The 25,934-nt window shown below is 43.0% G+C and overlaps 1 protein-coding gene across 9 annotated transcripts in view; it reads left to right on the top strand.

The window, feature by feature from the left end:
- Nucleotides 1-25,934, top strand: part of HECW1 (HECT, C2 and WW domain containing E3 ubiquitin protein ligase 1) — a 349,770-nt gene that overhangs the window by 172,888 nt on the left and 150,948 nt on the right. For 8 of the 9 annotated variants that reach the window (XM_061586865.1, XM_061586862.1, XM_061586856.1 and 5 more), the window contains one exon: nt 11,737-11,815. In XM_061586865.1, coding sequence (XP_061442849.1) covers nt 11,737-11,815 — 79 coding nt within the window. The remainder of the gene's footprint in view (nt 1-11,736; nt 11,816-25,934) is intronic. The other variant, XM_061586857.1, reaches the window with a different exon arrangement.

Genomic DNA, 25,934 nt, shown 5'->3' with positions numbered 1-25,934 from the left:
ACAGAAGCCCAGTTTGAGGCACATGATTTTCATCCACAAATCAGAGGAGCAGAAGACTTCCCCTGATCCCCTCCCAAGTAATGCCCAAAAGTAATTCTGGAAATGTTACTACTCCACAAAAGTAGTAAAATTACTCCTAGTTCTATTACAATCAAAATGTAAAGGAATTACCCACTCGTTATTCAAAAAAGTAATGAATTACAAGTAATTCGTTACTTGTAGCTAGTTACTTCCAAGCTCTGGTGCTCACACAGAAGATTCTGTTCACACTGGGAACTGCTCCACCATATTATTTCAGTGCCATTCTCAGCTAACTGTATGATCCAGAGCCCTGGAAACAGTACTGCAAGAAGGCAGGGCCGGGGTGGGAAGGGGAACTTCAACAGGGCTGAGCCTAAACTACTTCCCTCAGTTTTGTGTTCTTGTCAAATATGTTGCATTTAAATATTCTGGTTAAATCAGGATCTGTGATTTTTAAAATCATAATCAGTTTTTAATTATGAATGTACATTTGTCTAGGCTCAACCAAAGTTCTACACTGGTTTATGCCAGTTCAAATAGTTTTTTATGTCAGTATGAAAACAATTCAACTACATACATAAGTGCTCTCAAAGACTGGAGTGAATTATGCAAAGCAAATAACACAAGAAAGAAACTGGGCTGGTTTTTTGGGGGGATGGGGGTGTCCCTGAGAGCATAGGGAATATAATTATATAATTAATGGCTTTGATGCACACATGATATCTCTCAGCTGCTGCACTGCTCAGACCATGTCTCCTGTTATGACCATATAATAAATGCACTAATAGCTTCTACATAATAACATTCTAATCTAACAAATTATACAGAACTATGTCATTGCAAAGTACATTCGTAAAGTTCCATGCTTCAGTGGCTCATCAGACAACACATCTCTTCATTTAGATGGTGCCGGTCAATTGCAAAAATACTACAAATCTTAATATGCCTCTATTTTAATGGCTAAAAAAAAGAGCAAGGTTAATGTCTGACTAAATGATAAGCATATGGAATGGAAAGGTCTGATTGACACAATGCTTTTAAAGGACTTCAAGCCAGGTGAGCTCATTTCTTGGGCCAAAATGGGAAATCCTCCCTGGAAAAAGGTTGCAAAAAATTCTGTATAAAACTGTTTAAACATACATGCCTCCAATATGTATTTATTCCGTAAGTGTTTTACATCGCTTTAAATATCTTTGTTCAGAATTTTTTAAAATTATATCAGTAAAATAAATAGGTTTATAAGCATACAATCTATAAAGTTTTAGAGTTTGAGCTATATTTACTTTAGCTGGCCAGTTTAAACTAGGCCTCACAACCCTAAGACTTCACTGGAGCAAAGGTTTAGACCCCCATCCCCAAATTATTTCTCCTGTGTCATGTATTGCTTAATTATCTATTTGTGTTTTTCACATTTACAGCTGCCAGGATTAATAAAATAACAGAATTTGTATTCGTACCAGACATAGCAACTTTCCTTTAAACTGTCCAGAGCTCTGAGGCTTCAAACGCCTAGAACTGAGAAGCCAACAGATCCAACAGTGCATTTTGTAAGAAAGGGCTGTGCACTGGGGGAAAATGTGTGTGTTTCACATTTAAAATTATTTTCATTGTTTCTTTCTATTCATATTTTTTAAAATTCTGATTTAGTTTATTTGGATTTTGGATTTCAGTTCGTGTTTTAGAAGCAAGAAAGACAGGCTGCAGCTGCTAAATTGGCAACATCTTGGAGGGGCCACAGGTTCCCCATCATTAGCCTAATCCTTCTGCATCTTTCTTTTTCCATGTATGTGCATTTTTCAGGGAAATCCTTATGTTTTCTGTAGATTCTGGAGCAGCAAAAGAAGAAGGATCTGTTCCTCATGCACTTGGATTTTCCACTGAGGCCCAGAAAAGAATTAAAGGGGTGCTGTGTAAGAGCTGCATCCCCTTTGGGAAAATATGCCAAATAATTTCCCCTGCCCTAAAAGAGCATGCTGCTGTTTTAGTCTTAGTTTCAAAGGTATAGTAGCATTGGATCAAACTAGACATGACATGGCTTCCTTGTTTTTGGAGCTCTCAGCATTTCATTCTTTCTAAAAATGAATTGCAGCAAGGGTGGCAATTTGGATTAGAGGTCCTATGTGGAAGAGGGGTTCGTTGTTTACCCTCATGCTGATTCCCCAACTTAATTTCCCCCCCTCAAATCTGCTATTAGCTTCCAAGGGGAAAGCATATGGGCTTTAGCTTTTAAGCTATTTGGGGGGGGGTTCAAATGGGGCCATGATGTGGTGACAAGAGCTAGACCTCCCCTGTGCCACAACCCTGATCCAAATTTGGAAGATGGGTCCGCAACTGCTTTTTAAGATGGGGGGGGAGACATCAGGAACTGCTAACACTGAGCTTCCATATAACACCTAGTTTGACCCTGTGTCTACCTACCATGCATGGAATATAGAAGAGCTTAAGTTTTTTGACCCTGGATTGGTTTAGCTGTGCCTAGATACAGTTTAAATATATTGCTTTACAGTATACAGAAGATGTCTGGAGAGGGAGCAATTTTGCTGGTGTTTAGCACCCTCTCCTGTTGATTAAGGAATGGTTTTGATGATGCCAGAGTGGGGGCTGTTTTTTGCCCACCCCTGACTAGGAGGATGGTGGTTATAGTATTCAGCATATTATCTTAAGGCATTTTGAACTGTTCCACTAGATCAGTTTCAGAAGGATTCACTGGATAGTTGCAAATCTGCATTTTAATTGATTTACATTGAAACTGACAGTCTCAATGAAAGCCACTTATGTAGACCGTAGGTCATGCATTATTTAATAGCATCTATGAGAATTACATTATTATGCACTTCACAACTAATGACCTTGCTAAAGAAATAACCATTTTTATACAGAGCATTCCTTGATCCACCCTCTCTGCCTCCCAACACACAACATTTTTGTTGTGTTCAATACATCCTATTCCTTCAGATTATCAAGCAGGACAAATGCTGCTTGATGGAACTCATGGTACTTCATTTTATGCAATTACTAGACACTTAAAGCCAAGCTTGGGGAAAAGGGAGATATCCTTCATGCCTTAGGAAGTGTTTAAATGTAAGGATTTAAATTGGTGTTTCCCAAACTTTGGAATATATGCAGCACATTTTTTTCCAGGCTTAAAATTGGGGGCACACTTAAGAGATATATTTTTTTCTCATTCACAAAATGTTTGGAGTGCAGACCCTCCATGCTTCAATCAATCAATCATTTATTACGGTCAAAGACTAGCACTATAAAATATTAAACAATAAAACATATCAATATTATACAGAGAAAGAAACAAACAGCTGCAACATAAGATAATATGGCATGAATGGTGTTGGGTAAATACACCAATGGGCAACCCCCCCCCCAAAAAAGTTAGCTATTACTGTTTTCCATCATCACTCTCCTACAGGTAACAGCTGATGCACAAAATCTTGCCACATTAACTGTGATCTGCGCGACCCTATCTGAGAGTAAATATTCTAAATAAAATGCATCAGACCTCCCTGGGACATATTAAGAGAGAGATATCTTTTTCTCATTCACAAAATGTTTGGAATGCTGACCCTCCATGCTTAAAACTGTATTGATCTGCCCCTAGTGAAATGAAGGAAATTGCGCCAGGAAGAGTTTACTAGAAAATTAAACTTTTTTATCTTTAAACATATTCTTAATATCTGATCTACTATCCAAGGTTCTTATCTTTGTATCTAGTAAAGTTGCATTATATCTGAGCTTTGACTATTCAGTGCTGTAGACTGGATAGATGAACAGTGCAATCCTATGCACATTTACTCAGATATAAGTCCCAGTGTGTTCAGTGGGGTGTACTCCCAGGTGAGTTTACATAGGATTGTAGCCTAAATATGTGGCCCCTCATCTATTTATTTATTATTTATTTTATTTTTATTTGATTTATATCCCACCCTTCCTCCCAGCAGGAGCCCAGGGCAGCACGAAAAACACTTTAAAACATCATAAAAACAGACTTTAAAATCATTAAAACAAAACATCTTTAAAAACATTTTTTAAAAAGCTTTCAAGACATCTTGGGGGAAAAAGGTTAAAGCGCAGTGATCGACTGGGTATATAAGGAGTAAGACGGTCTTTCAGGTATCCTGGTCCCAAGCTGTATAGAGCTTTGTACACCAAGACCTTGAACTTAGCAAATGGGCAGCCAGAGCAATTCTTTCAGCAGCGGGGTGACATGTTATACCCTGCCCCAGTGAGCAGTCTTGCTGCCGAATTTTATACCAGTTCCAGCTTTCTCCTGTTGTTCAGTTTACTGCACAGGTTCTCACCCTGCGCAGGAACTACACATGAGCCACACACCCTCCCTAATACCCAATCTTCTCCAGATTAGTTAGAAAAACAAAAGAAAGAAATAGAAGAGGATAGCACCCTCGCCCTCGTGACTCCCTAAGGGAATCCCCAAGGGGCAATTCCCTTGGATGTCTCCTCTTCGGTGGCAGCCCCGCCGCCCAAGGACAGCACGGCTTTTATGCCTCCTGACCCAGCCAGGAGCTGATGCAAGAGGCTGAGTGATTAATTGCCACCTCTCTCTGGAGCCAGGATCAGGCAGTGGCTCCCAGTCCTTGCAGCACTTACAAGGCACTTCAGCTGTCTCAAAAGACAGCAACCCAAAGGAGCAAGCAGCAAGCACCCAGATGCTCAGATACTCACTCCAAGGGCAGGTCTTCTTCAGTGCGCCTAGCGCTGCAGCTGTTCCCCTAAACCCTGTTTAAATGGTGAATAGTCCTTCAAGAAATTTGGTTAAACAAGATCATGTTGTAGTAGAGCAGATCAAGGCTTTTTTAAATGTTAGTTGTGTCATTTAGCTTTTGGAGACCCATTGGACACAAATGGACACATAACATTTACCAAAATGAACCAAGAACACAAAGTCAGATGGGAAGCCACTGAAACACTGACTAGAGGTATGACATTTTGGTGAAACTGAATGGAAACAATAGAACATAGGGGCATATTACACAATAATTCTTAGGGTTGTTCCAAACCACCAGTCTTTCTGAAAAACATCTTAACAAAAACTTTCTCCCTGTACGCTGTGATGTCTGGTTCTCTGTGTCTTCATTCTTTTTTTCATAGGAATTCTACTACAGCAGAGTGTAGATCATAAACAGCAGTTTTAAATTTTAATTTGCTTTTTAATTCATGTATTTACTGGTGGGTGGGTAGGCTATTAAGAATTTCGTCAGGCTAGTAATTGTGTAAATGCTTTTGCAAGGCTCTATTCACTCTCCCTCCCTTTTTTTGAACCACTTTCGCCTCAGTCCAAATGTCAGGGCTTGTAGATAGGCTTCCACACACAAGTCATTTGGATGAAAAATTTACACCCAGTAACAATTCCTTTAAAAAATTCCCTGGAGCAGACAGCTACTAGTTTACAATTTAAATAATTCTGAATGCTGCACTTGAAGAGCAGAATTGGACAAAAGCAAGTACTGTAACCAAGGGTTCATCTACATGGGAGCATTTCTTCACAGCAAATACACTGCTTTTACCTTCATTATTGATTTGCACTGTCTGTAGTTCCTGCTAAATGTTAGCTGCCAATCTGTTTTTCCCATTCACACAAGTAGGCGTTCCTCTGGGAAGGACTTGTCTCACCGTTTCCTTGTGGCCCCGGCCTCTAATTATACATTTCCACTCCCTCTGGTTGCTAGGTGACTGAGTATGCTTAATCCGTTCTACCAGGTTCAGTAGGTTCCTTTAAAAAAACATGGAGGGGTGATGACATCATCAGCCAAGATGGCAGCTTAGACAGTCTGCTCCTACTCATGCAGCTTAAAATATAAACTAAAAACAACCAAAATCAACAGGCAAAAGCATTTCTCATCAGTACCTGGAGAGGCAATGCTCCACAGCCTCACTGGAGGAAAGGAAAAACTGCTTACAGTTTACTTTGTTCCGAGGTGCTCTGACTCATCAAACAGCGGCCTGGAAGACCACGAGGAAGGCCCTACCATGGCGCAAAAATCAGCCCCCACTTCTAAGGAAGATACAGTCCCGGTGCTTGAGCTCCTTCAACAATTTTAAAAAGAACTTAGTGAAGAGGGGATAGCTACAATTAATTCTTTAAAGACAGAGAAGATTGGTGAGATCGCTAAAACAGCAGATGTGGCCCTAGATCTAGGCCTAAAACATAAAACCGCCATTTCAGCATTACAAAAGGCAACTTCAAACATTCACCACAGGATGTCTGAATGGGAGGATCCACAGAAATAACCTGAGGGTCCAGTGGATTCCTGAGCAAAAAAATTACTTGTGAGGCTGAAACTTAAGAAGAGGAGTCAGACTGAGATGACATTGATCTGAGTGGCCCAGAGCAAGTCTGCAACCATCTGTATGGAAATGGTCTACACTAATTCTAACATTAATATTATGGGTCTGAAAGTCTGTACGTGGAATATTAATAGTATGGGCAATCCTGTTAAGAGAAGAGTATGGTCTGCATTAAAAAAAGAAGCTCCAGACATTATAATGCAAGAAACTCACCAAAAAAACCCCACAGATTAAAAACCTTTGATCTCTTACACACAGGGCGAATGGCATATGGCCCCAGGCACCTCCAAAGCTAGAGGTGTGGCAATATGGACTGTTAACAATTTGGGCCTAATGGTGCAAGATACATTAATTGACCCTAAGGGAAGATTTATTTCTATTAAGGGACTAATACAAACTGTTAAAATAACTATGGGTTCCATATATAGCCCTAATAATGGTCAACGAGAATTTTTACAACAAACTCTTCAATCACTTACACAATTTGCAGAAGGAACTATAATTCTTGGTGGAGATTTAAATTGGATCAGTGATGCAAAAAAAGATAGGAGAGGGAAACCAAGAAAGACTGTGATTTGTGAAGATTCTAATTTAAAAGATATTCTTGATGCTGCTGATCTGATAGATATATGGTGAGAAAAAAAAATCCTACAGAATTAATTACATATATTTTTCCCACAGACACAATTCATACACGAGGACAGATTACGTATTAAGCACAAAAAATCTGACTAGACAAATACTTTCCTCCTATATAGGTTTTTCAGGTCCCTCAGATCATGCCCCTGTTGTAGCCACTGTACATTTAATGAACCCCCCTCCAAAGACTATATCATGAAAACTGAATCCTTCTTTATTACTTAACAGACCTATAGTGGATAAAATGAAAGCGGAATTACTTCACAATAAATGACACCAATGAGTTATCCGAGGCTACAATTTGGGACTCAATGAAGGCAGTAATGAGGGATTATCTGGTAAGTGAATATGCTCATCTAAAAAGAACAAGAGAGGCCTCAAGAGCTAGACTCCAAAACAAAATTAAGAATCTTAAAAACAATCATAAACAAACTGGCAGTAAAAGGATCTATAGGATATTGCTTCAAAAAGGACTGAACTAGCAAATCTAGAAATTGGGAAAATTGCAACTGCTATGCAGTTTACTAATCAAAAATATTATGAACAAAGTGATAAAAATTCCAAAATTTTAGCCTATAAACTCAAAAAGAAAATCACAAGAAATAGGATTACAAATATACAAGGATCCACAGAAGAGTAGTTACACACAACAGAACAAATAGTAAAGAATGCTTGAAAACTTTCTCCTGATTTATACAAAACAAGATCAATTGATAGAACCTCAATGCCTCAATGCCTATTTGGGTGATGCAAATTTTAAAAAATTAGATATAGATCAACAACACTACCTGATAGAGCAAATTTCAGATGAGGACATTGATAAAGCCTTCGAAAACACGAAACCAGCCAAGGCACCAGGTTTAGATGGGTTCACATCACAATTTTTGGACCTTAATGATAGATGAAGTAAGTCTTATTATGGGTCAGAAGCTTCCTTGTGATCCCAGACTAACATTACTGAATTTGTTTACTGGAGTTTTAAAGGACTTATTGTTTAAAGAATTAACCCTTTTTATGGTAGCTGCCAGACAGGTCTTAACTCAAAATTGGAAGACAACTGCTAACCTGACACTGGAGGCTTGGTATGAAAAAATATGGACTATTGCACTTATGGAAAAACTCTCTAAGCAACTTAAGGCTCTAAAAGATACATCAAACAAAGATGGCTTTGAGGAAACGTGGTACACAGTTATTCAACATATCAGAGGCAACACGTCTAGAACACCACCATCAGCTCATGGCAATCTCTGAAGTAACCTGCTGAGACAATGAACATGTCATTAACTAAAGCTTGCAATTGACCACAATACTTACACATAACTTGTTAAATATCTTACCTCTTTGTGAAGCAACAAACAGAACTTCACTCAAGCTTGCTCTGGATCCCTATAAGTATTCCGTTAATCACCTAAAAATATATATGAACGTAATTGTGATTAACCAAACAGAGGTTTTTATTATATTAACAAAACGTTTCAGCTTCCGCCTTCATCAGCTGCTAACATACAAATGCTGTTACCAAGTGGCAGTTATAGAGCTTTGAGGATGGAATGCTCAGAGGGGCTTCATTTGCAGAAGCTAAGTAGTGGTGGTACTGTCCTCCAGGTTCAGGCCATGTGGTGCCAATGTGTCCAGAGAGTAAATCCAAGAGTTCTCCCTTTTGGTCAGTGCTGCTGGATCTGCTGGCATCTCTATCGCTGTTATAGAAAAGTCCAACAGGCTGTGACCCTCGATGTTAAAATGCTTTGCAACTGGTTGCTCTACCTTTTTTGTGAAGATTGCCGAGTTGTGGTTCCTGAAGCATGTGCGTAGGTCAGTTGTGGTCTTTCCTACGTATTGGCTATGACATCCTGGTCTTTTACATTCGATTATGTAAACTATATTGCAGGACCTGCAGGTGATGTTCTGTTTGATGTAATATGTCCTGCCTGTCCTAGTGCTTGTAAAAGTGGCTGTCTCCCTGAGGTACACACAGGTGATACAGCGTTTGGAGTGACAAGGATGAGACCCTGGATTGGTGATAGGTGGCTTAAGCACAGCTCTCACCAACAGTCTGCGCAAATTAGGAGGCTGGCGAAATGCTATAACAGGAGGCCTGCTGATGGCTCTAGTAAGATGTTCAGAGTTTGCCAGCAATGGGTAGCTCTCCCTGATGTCCTTCTCACAACAAAATAGCCACTGATCTCTACAGCTTATATATATATAAACGTAATTATGATTAACCAGAGGTTTTTATTGTATTAACAAAACGTTTCAGCTTCCGCCTTCATCAGCTGCCAACATACAAATGCTGTTACCAAGGTGGCAGTTATAGAGCTTTGAGGATGGAATGCTCAGAGGGGCTTCATTTGCAGAAGCTAAGTAGTGTTGGTACTGTCCTCCAGGTTCAGGCCATGTGGTGCCAATGTTTCCAAGGAGTAAATCCAAGAGTTCTCCCTTTTGGTCAATGCTGCTGGATCTGCTGGCATCTCTATCGCTGTAATGGAAAAGTCCAACAGGCTGTGACCCTCGATGTTAAAATGCTTTGCAACTGGTTGCTCCACTTTTTTGGTCAAAATTGCCGAGTTGTGGTTCCTGAAGCGCGTGCGTAGGTCAGTTGTGGTCTTTCCTACGTATTGGATATGACATCCTGGTCTTTTGCACACACACATACACATGAATGTCTGGGGGGGAATTAGGGGTTCTTTTGAGTAAGATTGTTTGTATTTATTATTGAAAATGCACAAATAAAACTATTAAAAAAACATGGAAGTGTGAATATATGTGTTTTCCCTGCCTATGGCTGGTAGGATACAGCTGAAATACAAATCTTTGTTTGAGCAGTGTTAAGCTTTTGCACACAACTTTAGGGGAAAATAAAATAAAGGCACTGTTTGTAACAACAACAAAAAGGCCAGCAGAGGAGAGCAGGTGGAAGTTGCTTGTCTGCCCAGAGGAAACAAAATGAAAGAAGGGAGGAGGAGATAGTGGGTGTGGAGAGGGGAACGATTGACACACCCACGTAAAAGCATCAAAGAAAAGTGTCTGCAACCACTAGAGAAATGGAGTGGAGACATTTTTTTCTTCACTTCCATATTATCAGCGAATTGGGTTAATACGGATTTACAGGGGGGAAATTGTGTGATAGCTTCTATTTGCCGGTAATGTCATGTGAATCATGCAAATTGAAAGGAGATGTGAGTAGCACCAAACACACAGTAAACCACCAGGTTTTATAAGTTTGTTCCCAGTCATACCTACAAACTCTCACAGAAAAACATCTAGTCAGCATTTCAAAAATGCTGGTTTTTATGGCCTTGATTGGGCTCTGCTGGATATTTTAAGAGAGGATATTGCTAATACAAGCAGCTCTACTAAAGGAACAGTAAAAGGTCTGTTTTAATGTGGGTCCAGTAAAGCAGTTTCCTGTGAAATCTGGCACACTATCCCGATCTTGCCCTGCTGTGCCAAGCCAGAATGGCAACCTAGAGATTCTGTTTACTGTTAAAGTTGCTGATGTGATTGGTGAAGCATCGGGCTGGAGATAATACTTAGCTGCCATAGTCCGAGTGGCAAACAAAAAGGAGGGCTCCTACATCCCTACCCTGAGCACTGAGAGGAACCATAGGAGTCAGAGGGAGTCTGGATAAGCATTGCCTAAGTGAATGAATGGCCAGCAGCACCCTGCATGTACCTTCGCCTTCCTGATCAAACAAGTCTGTGTGCATATGGGCCTTTGGAAAGCGTTAGATGCCACTGCTCAGCTCTTCAGGAGGAATGGAGAGAGTTGGATCCAGTTGCTTCTTCCAGGGTTTATTCTAAGTTTTTTTTCCTATTGCACAAGCAGCCAGCATACCCCCAAACTAGTCAAGCAATTAGTTCCATAATATACTATTAGCAGGGCTTTTTTGTGACAGTGCTCGCTAGTAAGAAGTACCTGCAACTTTTTTTTCTTGCGCCTATGCCAACCATTTTGTGCTGGCATCCACTGTATTTTTATCAATGTAAGTACTGGCACCTAATATTTTTTACTGAAAAAGCAGTGACGCAGTATAAGGTTATGAAGATTTGAAAGGAACCAGTATTCACTTTCTATTGCTTTTTATCCTTTCTCATCTATTTTTAGAAATTAACTAGCTTCTTATCAATCCCATATGCTCAACTGCACAAACACGTATTTGACACTGCACAATTTTTTTTGACACTGCACAAAATGTGTCTAGCTGCACGTTAGAATAAACCTTATGCCTTCTCATGGCCCAAACCTGCTGGCTTCATCTTTTTCGAAAAGGGCACTACAAGTGCTGCTCTGCAGAATTGTAGCTTAGATATTTTATCTGATTGTAGTATAGGAATCTATATTTCCGTTGGTTAACAGAAACAGCTACTTCCAAACTAAATATTAGGCCATGGTATCCTGGCAAGTACATCTATTTTTTTCTGTAATAAATAAGTGCTGTTTACAAACAGTATGATAAGAGAATGTTCTTTTTATCTGCACTTATAAAATATACTGATAAGATTACAGTAATTTGTTGCTTTGTCTTCCCCTTCTCTGAGAAGAAACTCTCAGTGGCCTATGTTTCTCCTTTACTGGTAAAAACATTAACTTATCAAAGAAGTGTTTTGATCAATAGCTGCCTAATGAATGCTTGTCATTGATTTGTTCTTGATTGTGACTATGGGGATCATAGTTATTAGGTAATACTGTTTTTTTAAAAAAAGGAAAGAAAAGCAAAAGCATTGATGGCAGGCCTCTTGCTATTTTTCTCCTTCCAGCAGATTTTTAAAAGTATCACCAATGAAGATTCAGTCCAGGGTCAGGGAAGCAGAAGACTGATCAGTTTTTCACTGTCAGGTATGTCTTGCTCTAACTAAAAATGCTGATGCTGATATCCTTTTGTAGAGAAGATTTAAGCAACCCCAAATCATTTGACCTGGATCCGTGAGTTTAGGACAGGCAATGCACAGAGGCTTTTCCACATATGATTGCAACATCACTGTGAGGTAGTTTAGGGTGAGAAATTGTGACTTTTCTAAGGCCAGCCAGGGAGCTTCATGGCTGAGGGGAGACTTGAACCCAGGTCTCCCATGTCCAAGTCCAGCACTTGGTCCATTGTGCTACAGTCAGGCTAAATGTTCATCAATTTCAAACATGTATTGGTTTGAATAAAAACCGTGGACATTCCAACAGTATTTTGGATTTTTAAAGAAATCACAAGATGATGGCAAAACTTTCAAACCTCAATGTTTCACAATTTTATGCATTTTCTTCCAGATCCCCATAACTATCATTATAGCTGTTACTCCTCACTGAGGTCTAGAAAGGTGAATGTTGTTGGATTTTCCATGCTAGCTGTGCAACTGTGGGTCAACTGCTGTTAACTAGAGTAAGTCATGCTACTTGAAGGAGCTAGGAAGAGGTACAGTTAGCACATACTATCAAAGTGGAACTCTAAGGTACCTCATGCAACTGATGCCTTTTTTTTACTATTAGTAGATTTCATTACCAGTTGCTAGTTTCTATCTGTTCCTTTCTAACTATTGCTGCAGCTAAAAACCCTGATCCAGGTTTTAGATATTTCCTATCTTCTTGATCTTGACAATCTTCTCATTGGCTCTCCTCAGTCCAAACCAGCCTTTCCCAACCAGTGTGCTTCCAGATGTTGTTGGACCACAATTCCCATCTTTCCTGACCATTGGCAATGCTGGCTGAGGCTGATGGGAGCTGTGGTCCAACAACATCTGGAGGCACACCGGTTGAGAAACACTGGTCTAAACTAATCTAAATCCATTTATCTTTACTGATCTTCTGTGCCTAGAAAGTTGTAAGAACAAGTAATAAAAGAATTTCCCTACAAGCATCCAAGACACAGTGATCTGTAGCTAGATTTTGTAATAGCAGACAGGAATTATTAGAGCAGTTAACTAGGCCTGAAGAGTCATAGTATCCTTATTAAGGAACCCCAGCATTCCTGGAAGACAGTTTGAAAACTACTGGACTAAGATGGCTGAGAGCATCCTTTGACTTGGGCCTCTCTGCTCCATGCCCTCCATTCTTTCAGACTATATCACATAGGCTCTCACTGTGCATACCAAACCCACTAAAACCTTAATTAACTATTTTTCTCTTTAGGTCATTCTCTTTGAAGACAATTAAGAAGTTACACCTGCTAGCAATATGTGAATAATTAATCTTTTCTCCTCTTTTTTCCTTATGACTTAGACCTTTTTTTTTTGTCAACCCCCTTCCTGAGTTAATTTATTGTGCTCTTTCACCCATGGCTTCAAACATTTACCCTATAGTCTTCAACCACATTCACACCATATATTTATTCCACTATAGCAATACCTCAGTTAATGAATCCTCCCGGAAAAAGAAGCCCCTTTTAAGGAAGGCTTTTTTAAAAAACTGACCAGCTTTGCTTCATTAGGGATTTCAAGCCTTTCAAGCCTGTGCCTTTGCTTTAAGGTGAAACTAAGCAGCCTGTGTCTTTGCTTTGCATTAAAGAGATCTCTTACTTTCTCCCAGGGCTAGAGAGGTAAGGATCCAATACATTCAGAAGAGGAGAAGGACAGGAGGAGGAGGAGGAGGGAGGAGAGGGGGGTACTGGATAGGTGCCCTTTAAAGCCCCTGCTGAAGCTGCGCCCACCATCTGTGAGCAGGTGTAGGAACCTATCCCTGTTCTTTCCATGTTATTCCCACCTCTGGTACCAAACTTCCTGTTAAAGAAGTAATGTCCAGGAACACATTTGTTAACTGAGGTACTACTATATTCCTGGCTCCCTGTGAAGAATCCTGGGAAGTGTAGTTTGTTAAGGATAATTAGAGTTGTTAGGGGACTCCTATTTTCCTCAGAACTGCAATTATCAGGATGTTTTAATAGTCAGTGCCTCTTTCCAGAGAACTCTGGGAATTGTAACTCTGTGAGGGGAATAAGGATTTCCTAACAACTCTCAGCACCCTTAACAAACTATACTTTCCATGATTCTTTGGGAGAAGCCAGGACTGTTTAAGTGGCAAAATAGTGGAATAGATGTATGGTGTGAAAGGTCCCTTTGAAGTTTGTTTCTGTCTTCCACGGTATTAGCTATGCCCCCCAATTTTGTATCATCTGCAAATGTGATAACCATGCTCTGTACCTCGTCATCCAAGTCGTTAATAAAAATGTTGAAGAGCACTGGGCCCAGGACCGAGCCCTGTGGTACCCCACTCATTACTTCCGCCCAGTTTGAGAAGGAACCATTGATAAGCACTCTTTGAGTACGATTCTGGAGCCAACTGTGGATCCACCTGATAGCTGTTCCATCCAGCCCACATTTAGCTAGCTTGCTAATCAGAATATCCTGGGGCACTTTGTCAAAAGCTTTGCTGAAGTCGAGATATCTTATGTCCACAGCATTCCCACAGTCTACAAGTCTACCCAATCAAAAAATGAGATAAGATTAGTTTGGCAGGATTTGTTCTTCATAAATCCATGTTGGCTCCTAGTAATCACTGCATTGTTTTCAAGGTGCTTACAGATTGACTGCTTTATAATCTGCTGCTGAGTTTTTCCAGGGATTGATGTTAGGCTGATTGGTCTGTAGTTCCCCAGTTCCTCCTTCTTGCCCTTTTTGAAGATAGGGACAACATTAGCTCTCCTCCAGTCATCCGGCACTTTACCAGTCCTCCACAATTTCGCAAAGATAATAGACAGCGGTTCTGAGAGTTCTTCAGCCAGTTCCTTCAATACTCTAGGATGCAGTTTATCGGACCCTCAAGAGTTGAACTCATTCAAAGTGATTAGGTATTCCTTGACCATTTGTCTATCAATCTCAAGCTCCAATCCTGTCCCTTCCACTGCATGTTTCCCGGGAGGGTCATAGACTCTTTTTTGGGAGAAGACTGAACCAAAGTAGGAATTGAGCACTTCTGCCTTTTCTTTGTCATCTGTTATCATTTTGCCATCCTCACTGAGTAGCTGTGCCACCATTTCTTTTCTCTGTCTTTTACTATGGACTTACCTGAAGAAAGCTTGTTTGTTGCTTTTAGCATCCCTCGCTAGCCTCAGCTCATTCTCCGCTTTAGCCTACCTGACACCATCCCGGCAATTCCGTGATACCTGCCTGTACTCTTCCTTTGTGGCCTGGCCTTCTTTCCACTTCCTGTATGTGTCCTTTTCTGTTTTCAGGTCCTCTCTAAGCTTTTTGTGAAGCCACATTGGCTTCTTCTGTTGTTTCCCCCCCTTTTTCCTTGTTGGAATTGCTTGCCATTGTGCTTTTAGAATTTCCTTTTTTAGAAACTCCCACCCATCTTGGACTCCTTTTCTCATTAGGGTCACTTGCCATGGAACCGTACTTACAATTGTTCTGAGTTTATTGAAATCAGCTTTCCTGAAGTCCAGGGTGTGCGTATGGCTACTCTCAACTTTTCCTTCTGTTAAAATCAAGAATTCAAGTATGGTGTGGTCACTTTCCCCCGGAGTTCCCATGACTGCCACTTCATCCACCAGATCATCTCTATTGGTTGGAATCAAGTCCAGGCTAGCTGATCCTCTGGTTGCTTCCACCACTTTCTGTAGGAGAAAGTTATCTCCAACACATGTCAGAAATTTTGTAGAGGGGCCGTGTTTGGCAGAATTTGTCTCCCAACAGATATCAGGATAATTGAAGTCCCCCATTACTACTACATCATGCCTCCTCGAAACATTGGCAATTTCCTTTTCAAAAGTTACATTCTCATCTTCTCCTTGATTGCGTGGTCTGTAGTAGACTCCAAGCACCACATTCCTTTTATTACTTGCCCCATTAATTTTAATCCAGATACTCTCGGTGGAGCTACCAAGCTCAACTGTACTGTGTACAGTTCTGGTCGCCTCATCTCAAAAAGGATATTATAGAGTTGGAAAAGGTTCAGAAGAGGGCAACCAGAATGATCAAGGGGATGGAGCGACTCCCTTACGAGGAAAGGTTGCAGCATTTGGGGCTTTTTAGTTTAGAGAAAAGGCGGGTCAGAGGAGACATGATAGAAGTGTATAAAATTATGTGTGGCATTGAGAAAGTGGATAGAGAAAAGTTCTTCTCCTTCTCTCATAATACTAGAACTCGTGGACATTCAAAGAAGCTGAGTGTTGGAAGATTCAGGACAGACAAAAGGAAGTACTTCTTTACTCAGCGCATAGTTAAACTATGGAATTTGCTCCCACAAGATGCAGTAATGGCCACCAGCTTGGATGGCTTTAAAAGAAGATTAGACAAATTTATGGAGGACAGGGCTATCAATGGCTACTAGCCATGATGGCTGTGCTCTGCCACCCTAGTCAGAGGCAGCATGCTTCTGAAAACCAGTTGCCGGAAGCCTCAGGAGGGGAGAGTGTTCTTGCACTCGGGTCCTGCTTGCGGGGTTCCCCCAGGCACCTGGTTGGCTACTGTGAGAACAGGATGCTGGACTAGATGGGCCACTGGCCTGATCCAGCAGGCTCTTCTTATGTTCTTATGTTCAACTTCCTGAATTTCTGTGCAGGGATACATATTTTTAACATATAGCGCGACTCCACCTCCCTTTTATTCCTTCTGTTCTTTTTGAACAAATTATATCCTTCAATTGCTATATTCCAGTCATGGGAGTCATCCCACCAAGTTTCAGTTATATCTATCAAGTCGTAATTTCCCTCCTGTATTAAGAGTTCAAGTTCGTCCTGCTTGTTTCCCATGCTGTGCACATTAGTATACAGACATCGAAGACCATGTGATTTATGGCTCGGCTTCCTTACTACTTTTTTCTGAGGACTGTTACTGGTCCCTATTAGAGCTGATTTCTCTGTTCCCATTGCTGTGCATAAGCCTTCGTCAGTCGTTACCACCAAGTTTACGTCTCCCTCCCCTTTAGGATTCACTTTAAAGCCCTCCTGATGATCTTCTCCATGCTGTGGCCAAACACATTCTTCCCAGTCCTTGTGAGATGCAACCCATCACTTGCCAGCAGTCCATCTTCCAGGAAGCATAGCCCGTGGCCCCAGAATCCAAATCTCTCACGTCTGCACCACCTTCGTAGCCATTCATTCACACGGAGTATTTTTCTTTCCCTTTCTACTCCTCTTCTAAGTGCTGGAAGGATGGATGAAAAAGTATCTGGGTCCCAAAGTCCTTGAGTTTCCTTCCCAGAGCTTCATAGTCTGATGTGATTTCTTCATAGCTTTGTTTGGCAGTATCATTTGTTCCCACATGGATGAGGAGAAAGGGATACCTGTCGGTTGGCTTGATGAGTGATAGCAACCCTTCCGTCACATCACTAATCTGTCCTCCTGGTAGACCGCATACCTGGCGAATCCACAGATCTTCTCGGCATACTTAGGTTTCGATCCCTCGCAGTAGGGAGTTTCCCACTATTAGTACTCTTCTCTTCTTGTTGTGGGGCGTGGTTTCATTGCCCCTGCTTGATTGAGCTTCAGCCTCTTGCTCATTGTCGCACCGGGTCTCCTGTAATTCTTCCACCACAGGCTGTCCTCCAGTCTCTTGAGCGGTTGAGAGCGGTTCCATAGTTCCACTGGTGAAGGGTGTCTTCTAGCTGTTCTGCTCCTAACTGTCACCCTTTCCCACGGAGTTTCCTCCACTTTGTTGCTCCTCTCCAAAGCAGTCTCTCTTCTGCTTCCACATGCTGTTGCTCTTCCACCTCCACTTCTCTTTGCTGCTGTTGTTCCAGCATTCTGTCTAAGAACTCCTCATCTTCTCTTATAGTCCTCAGTGTGGCCACCCGCCATTCCAGGCCTCTCACTTTTTCTTCCAACAATGCCACGACCTTGCACTTGTTGCACATGTATGCCATGTTGTTCTCAGGCAAGAAAACAAACATGGCACACACCTTGCAGGTCACAACCAGTGGAGCGTCCTTCCCATTCATTCTGTCTTCTACCTTTTGTTTCTTTCTAACTACTTGTTTTGGAGTGGCCTGTGCTTTGTCCTGTCCTACTTCAGGATAAGCTTGAGAGTCCCACTGGTATGTGCTGCGCTGTACAAGGAGAATTAGTAATTTTGTTTGTTTTAGGGCCCTCCCCCTTGACCTCCCTTGCTGAACTCCTTTGTCAAACTCCTGTTTGCTCGCCCTGTTTGCTCGCCCTGTTTGCTCGCTGTCTGAAAGCTGGCTTGCTTATATCTCCTCACCTGTGGACCAACTGAGACAGCTCCCTCTGCTCTGCTGTGTTAGGAGTCAGGAAACAGAATGAAAGTCCCAGCACACACAGCTGCTGCTTGTTGCCCTCAGCAGTTCTCAGGCCACACCCTTAAGCCAATAGCTATCAGGCCACACCCCTTCCAATCAAGCTGCTATGGAGCCCTTCAGAGCACACAGCTTAGAGCACACGGCTTCAGAGCCCTCTTTCCTTTCCTCACTACAGCTCCTTTGTCAAACTCGTTTGCTCTGCCTGTTTGCTCGCTCTCTGAAAGCTGGCTTGCCTATATCTCCTCACCTGTAGACCAACTGAGACAGCTCCCTCTGCTCTGCTCTGTTAGGAGTCAGGAAATACACCTTGCCACACTTGTCTGTGGCCTCTTAATATGCCTTGCTATACCCCTCACAAAATACCTTTCCATACTGCTGTGAACTATTTTCCTCTACGCTTTACCATAGCTTGCTGCATCACCTGGCAAGTCATGCTGCACACTCTGCCATATTTTTCTTGTCCCCAATGCATTTTGCTACTCCCCTGCCATATCTTGCTGCTCTTTTAATGTCTTTGTACATACCTGATGTGTTTTCCTCTTGCCCCTTGTCCTTGCTTCTCCAGAAGGCATTCTTTCTGCTGCATCCTTTTGAATGATAATAATAATGATAATAATAATAAATTTAATTTCTTCGTCGCCTATCTGGCCGATGGCCACTCTAGGCGACTTACAAAATTGTTAAAATACAATTGATAAAATACAATAATACAATATAAAAACAATACATCTGCAACAACAATATTAAAACTGGGCAGGAGGCATTACAATTATAACAATTAACCCTCCCCGGATACCCTGAAGGCCTGCTGAAAGAGCCAGGTCTTTAAGGCTTTCCGAAACACATTTAGGGAAGAGGCGTGCCGGAGATCTTGTGGGAGGGAGTTCCAAAGAGTGGGGGCCGCCACTGAGAATGCCCTCTCTCTAGTACCCGCCAATCTGGCTGTTTTTGTTGGCGGGATTGAGAGAAGGCCCTGTGTGGCCAATCTTGTTGGGCGGCATAATTGGTGGCGTTGAAGGCGCTCCGTGAGATAAACTGGGCCAAAACCGTGTAGGGATTTAAAGGTCAATACCAACACCTTGAATTGGGTTCGGAAAACAACTGGTAGCCAGTGTAGGTCGAACAACACTGGTGTGATGTGATCTCAGCGGTGACTATTCGTAAGTAGTCGAGCCGCCGCATTTTGTATCAGTTGTAATTTCCGGACCGTTTTCAAGGGTAACCCCACGTAGAGCGCATTACAGTAGTCCAAACGAGAGGTGACCAGGGCGTGTACCACTAGTGGGAGCTGATGAACAGGAAGGTAGGGTTGCAGCCTTCGTATGAGGTGTAGTTGGTACCAGGCTGCCCGGCTCACTGCCGAAATCTGAGCCTCCATGGACAGCCTGGAATCAAGCACAACCCCAAGGCTGCAGACCTGGTCCTTTAGGGGTAGACTCACCACGTTGAACTTCAGGTCAATGTTTCCCAACCTTCTCTTGTCCCCCACAAGTAGTACCTCGGTCTTATCAGGGTTCAACTTCAGCTTGTTCCTTCCCATCCATCCACTCACGGATTCCAGGCACTTGGACAAGGTCTCCACAGCCAACTCTGGTGAAGATTTAAACGAGAGATAGAGCTGAGTGTCATCCGCATATTGATGACACTGCAGCCCAAATCTGATGATTGCCCCCAGCGGCTTCATATAGATGTTAAATAGCATGGGAGAGAGGATAGAGCCCTGTGGCACACCACAATTGAGAGGCCAAGGGTCTGATACCTCCTCCCCCAACGCTACCTGTTGGTACCTGTCGGAGAGAAAGGAATGGAACCACTGTAATACAGTGCCTCCAATTCCCAATCCCTCCAGGCAAAGCAGAAGGATACTGTGGTCAACAGTATCAAAAGCCGCTGAGAGATCGAGGAGGACAAGAAAGGTGGATTCTCCCCTATCTAATGCCCTCCTCAAATCATCTACCAGAGCGACCAAGGCTGTTTCAGTTCCGTGACCAGTCCTGAAACCCGATTGGTATGGATCCAAATAATCCGTTTCATCCAAGTGTGCTGACAACTGGTTGGCCACCACTCGCTCAATGACCTTGCCCAGAAATGGTAGATTCGAAATTGGGCGGAAGTTATCGAATACTTGGGGATCCAAGGAGGGCTTCTTTAAGATGGGCTTTACAATTGCCTCCTTGAAGGCTGATGGCATCACACCCTCTTTCAAGGATGCGTTTACCACCGCTTTGATCCCCTCGCCCAATTTCTCTCTGCAGCTCACAAGGAGCCACGAAGGGCAAGGATCAGTAAGACAAGTGGTTGGCTTCACAGATGAAAGCACCTTGTCCACTTCCTCAGAAGGGAGAAGCCGAAACCAATCCCAATTTACCGGCCTGCAACTGGCCAACTCTGGTTCATCCACTGTGTCCACGGCGCACGGGATCGAGCTCTGTAAGTGTTCGATTTTATCGGCAAAGTGTTTTGCTAATAAGTCACAGGAGGCCTTTGACTGTTCCAAGGGTTCCTGAGCAACTGGACCGACCAGGCTTCGGACCACCTGGAACAGCCTCCTGGGACAACACTCCGCAGACGCAATAGAGGCAGCAAAGAAAGCCTTCTTTCCTACCTTTATTGCCACTTGGTAGGCAGCTACTGCTGCTCTAACCTGTGTCCGGACATCTTCGGAGCGGGATTTCCGCCACCGGCGCTCTAGTCGTCTCACCTCCTGTCTCAGACTACGCAACCGCGGTGTATACCATGGTGCTAGCTGAGTTCTATTCAGGGGGAGAGGACGTTTCGGAGCCACCCGGTCTAATGCCCTGGTGATCCCCACGTTCCACTCCTTCACCAGGGTTTCAACCGGGCGACCTTCAGCAGGTTCCAATTCCCCAAGCGCAGTCAGGAATCCATCCAGATCCATCAGGCGTCTGGGGCGGACCATTTTAATAGGTCCTTCACCCCTGCGGAGGGGGCATGGCAACGAGAAGTCCATATTTACCAGGTAGTGGTCTGACCATGACACAGGAGTGGCGTGAATCACTCCCAACTTCAGACCACTTCTCTCCTCTCCCAGGACAAATACTAGGGCGAGAGCATGACCGGCTACATGGGTGGGCCCAGTATTACTTAGGTACAGTTCCCAGGAAGCCATGGTTTCCAGGAAATCCCGAGGGGCTCCTGTGAGAGCGGCCTCGGCATGCACGTTAAAGTCACCCAGCACTAACAGCTCTGGGGACAATGCCCGTACAGCCAAGACCACCTCCAGCACCTCGGCCAGGGAATCTGCCGTGCAGCGGGGTGGGCGGTACACCAGCAAGATCCCTAAACTGCCCTTTGGGCCCAACCTCCAGTACATGCAATCAACAAATTGAGTCCTATGGAGGGGAGGTCTGGCAAAAACCAAGGACTCTCGATAGATGACTGCCACACCCCCTCCCCGCCTTCCCACCCTCGGCTGCTGTGCGTAACGGAAACCTGGCGGACACATGGCCTCAAGAATTGGAGCAGAGGCTTCGTCCAGCCAAGTCTCCGTAATACATGCCAGGTCTGCGCGCCCATCCAAGATCATATCATGGATGAGCGAGGTTTTCTGAGCCACAGACCTGGCATTACATAACAGCAGTCGAAGGTCGGTAGGAACCTTGCGTCCCCCAGTTTTCGTCTGGTTCTGAGCAGACCCGGAACATGGGATGGATATAATGCATCTGTCCCGTGTTCCCCTATTCTGGCATGGTCTGCTAGCAGCACCCTTCCAGCGCCTGCCGCCCAAACTTCCTATAACTTGGCCCCCCACCTCCCTCTCCGGCTTGCACATGCCTCAATCTCTATCTGCTTATCAGCAGGCCACCCACCCTAATAAAATTAGTCCGGAGACCCGCCTCCGTACCCTATAGCAGCAGTATTTACTAATTTAAATTAAAGTAATTAAACCAATTCAATTAATCTTATTACATCGCTCTGCCTCAGAGGCATACACCCTCCTTAAAGATCTTGGTATGCCACTCCTGGAAGGCCTACTGCCTCTTACTACTCCCCTCTCCCGTATTTCATTATACCCACTTTAAGTGTCATGTCTGCGGCAAAAAAAAAATGGCAAAAATAGTTGGATGAAAATGCTAAAAAGTCTCTATGGGAGAACTGGTTTTTGTGGGAGACAGATGATTGTTAAACTAGCTTAAATAAATTCACTAAATTCACTAATAGGCAAAAAAGAATGTACCTATAGCCAAGAGATATTTCTACCAAACTTTAAAAAGCAGGGAAATTGGGCAGCTATAGTGAATGCACCTGGGGAGCAGGAGACCTGAACTCCTCTCTGAGATATTGTACTGCCCTACAAATTTGTCAAAATGCAAACACAATTTGGGTTGGTCTTTCACTGTCCAATCGACTTCCTGTGAAGCTTGGAAGAATTTGGTAAGATGTGCCTCTGAGCATATGGTGAGTGGTGGCAACACTTGCCATCTCCAAAGATGGAAAATTACATTTGTATATGTTTGTTGGTATTCTTCTTACTTTGCTTCTTTTCTGTGTTACTATTATTTCTACAGAGAATCTAAGCTAGAAAATCATATTTCTCTCATTATTCATCCTAGAAATCTGTGTCAAATTTATTTTTATTAACTTCAAAGCCTTTTTGTTGGTCAATGTCATATGATAGTGAAAATAGCCTTTCTTGTTTCAAACTGAAGGTTATGCTCTATTTTTATTTTGGGCACATTAACAGTTGAATCTGAATCTTCAGTTTGATGTAAAATCAGACTGAATACAATATGTTGCTACTTAAGCAATGGCTCTAGCTGTTGGGAAAACAACCTTTGCCTGCCCCAGATGCCTGTTTTCAGCCTGCTATGCTTCAACTACTCCACCTAAGGAAAGGTTAGCATGGTCAATTAAAAACATAGAGCACACCTAGCATTTGGCTAGAATATATTTCCCCTCCCACTGTTTTATCTAGTGCAAACTGGGACACTCCTTGTGTCCACTGGAAATTATTCTTCAGAATAGTCAGTGCAATGATTCCACAATTGTTTTTGGAGCTTTTTTTTTAGTGTTGCAGATTGTTGCTTTACTTCACATATTCACAGAAACAGAAGCAAAAGAAAATGATTTCCTACAGGAAACTTCACTAGAATTGCAAAGTAAATCAAACATATTTAAAGTGACTATCTGAACTATATCATCTGTTTTAATATAGTTGCTGCCTCCCTGGTAAAACAAGATCAGCACAGCATATGTCTTGTTCTGTTATTTGGGCTGACTGCAGGTGTTGCCACTATTCAACATATGCTCAGAGGCACATGTTACCAAATTCTTCCAAGCTACACAGGACGTGGATTGGACTGTGAAAGACCAACCCAAATGGTGTTTGCATTTTTACACATTTGTTGCGCGTTAGTGAATTTCCCTGGTTTTTAGTCCGGGAGATAAGAAATGGGATCCTGTGCAAGTTTTCATGGATTGATCATTTGCATGCTTATTGAGTTCAGTGGGATTTACTCCCCTGCAACCATGCGTAGGATAAGTGAAACTGACCACAAGGGATGGGGAGGGGAGGACAGGGAGGGGAGCGGGGAGGAGGGGGAGAGGTTTGATCATTTGCATGCTTATTGAGTTCAGTGGGATTTACCCCCATGCAATCATGGCTAGGATAGGTAAAACTGACCATGGGGGAGAAGGAGGGAGAGGGGAGAGTAGAGGGAAGGAAGAAGGGGGAGAGGGTAGCAGAAGGAGGGGGAGGGGGAAGGAGGGGATTGGAAGAGGAGGGGGAGTGTGAAGGAAGGGGGAGGGAAGGAGCAAAAGGGAGGTGATGGGAGGGAGGAGGAGGGGAGGGCAGGGCAAGACAAGGGTAGGTTTGATCATTTACATACTTATTGAGTTCTATGGGATTTACTCCCCTGCAATCATGCTGAAAATGAAATTTATTTATTTATTTATTTATTTTATTTAATTTATATACCGCCCTAAGCCCAAGGACTCTCTTTTCAGGGTTTGCGTTTGTGGGATAGATGGGGTAGAGAAATGGACTGTCTTCAAGTCGATTCTGACTTTTGGTGACCCTATGAATAGGGTTTTCATGGTAAGCAGTATTCAGAAGTGGTTTACCATTGCATTCCTCTGAGACTGAGAGGCAGTGACTGGCCCAAGACCACCCAGTGAGCTTCATGGCTGTGTGTGGATTTGAACCCTGGTCTCCCAGGTCATAGTCCTAGGATAGGACCCTGGGGAGGAGGGGGAGGAGGGAGAGGGGGAGGGCAGAGGGGAGGGGGAAGGAGGGATTGGAAAGGGATACAGGAGGGGTAGGGAGGGATGAAGGAAGAGAGAGAGAAGGGGCAAGAGGGAGGGAATAGGAGGGCAGGTGTGATCATTTGCATGCTTTTTGAGTTCAGTGGGATTTACTCCTGTGCAGTCATGCTTAAGATAGGTGAAACTGACCTGGGGGAGGGGTGGGGGAGGAGGAAGACAGGAAGGGAAGGGAAGAGGAGGGGGAGGGGAAGAGATTGGGTGGGTAGGGACTGGGCAGAAGGGAAGCCCCTTTCCTTTCCAAAAGGAAAACATTGTGAACAGTATCTTTTCAGGGTTTGCATTTGTGGGATAGATTGGGTAGAGAAACCATGATTTGCCCAAGACCATCCAGGAAGCTTTATGGCTCCTCTAAGTCATCTCTACATCCAAATCCAAAACACTGTAGCATACTGGCTTTCTTCTAAGACTTGCTTTGCCTCAATTATCCTGTGGCTGCCACTGCACCAGTTCTATGTACAACTGGTCATATTACGGAACTGTTCAATTGGGCTTTGTTATCTCCCCAACAAACATAGTTGCCTCCAAGTCATTCCTCCAAACATCACTTCTATTACTTAGTTTAGTTACACAAAATGACCGACTCTGTCATTTGGTTATGGACTTCATTCTAGTTTTTTGAGTGACTGAGAAAATGTATAGAAAAATGCTTGCTTTGCCTTCTATTTGTTCCATGCTAAACTGAGCCTTTTCTGAGAAATTACCTGACATTTTCAAACTGATTGATATGCACCGCTTGTTGTGGGGAGGGCTGTGATTTATGAGCAATCAGAAATGATGCATGGTATATTAATACCGTTCATCAATAGATCTGGCTTTAAAAATATACGCACAGAATGTAAACTGCTCTCTTGATTTTACTTCCATTCATATAGCATCATAGAATAGTAGAACTAGAAGGGGCCTATAAGGCCATCAAGTCCAACCCCTTGCTCAATGCAGGAATCCAGCGTAAAGCATACCCAACAGGTGGCTGTCCAGCTGCCTCTTGAAGGCCTCCAGTGTCGGAGAGCCCACCACCTTCCTAAGTAACTGCTGTTCTGCTCTAAGAGTTAGGAAGTTTTTCCTGATGTTCAGCCATGTGGGCACTCACAGTGGCCGGGACCCCTGTATTATATTGTGAACTAGTAGTGGAATACCAATAGGAGCAGAAGGTGCTTGCCTGGAAATTCCTTTGTGGCTTCTTGAGTTCCAGAACAGAGAGTAAACTAACATTTGGACTGATCTAATTGTTCACTGTGTTGGCTGGCACACTGGAGTGATTTGCAGAGCCTAGGAGACAGTTCAGGCAGCCATTCCCCTAGCTTTGGCTGCTTGAAGCCTCAAGAAAGTAGGGAAGCAGTTGCATTTTTCATCTCTTCCTAGCAGCCCTTATACTTGAGCCCAGAGAAATCATGAAGGATTTCTCCTTAGCTAATTGAGGCACCTATTCATCTTCTCCCTTCAGCTACTTCTCAAGGCTGCTCATTTAAAGGGGGCTGTGTCTGCCTTCCCC

Source organism: Rhineura floridana, chromosome 10, assembly GCF_030035675.1.
Source record: "Rhineura floridana isolate rRhiFlo1 chromosome 10, rRhiFlo1.hap2, whole genome shotgun sequence".
Classification (NCBI taxonomy): Eukaryota; Metazoa; Chordata; class Lepidosauria; order Squamata; family Rhineuridae; genus Rhineura; species Rhineura floridana.
Note: the sequence above shows the minus strand (reverse complement) of the source record. Positions and strands in the feature narration are given on the sequence as shown.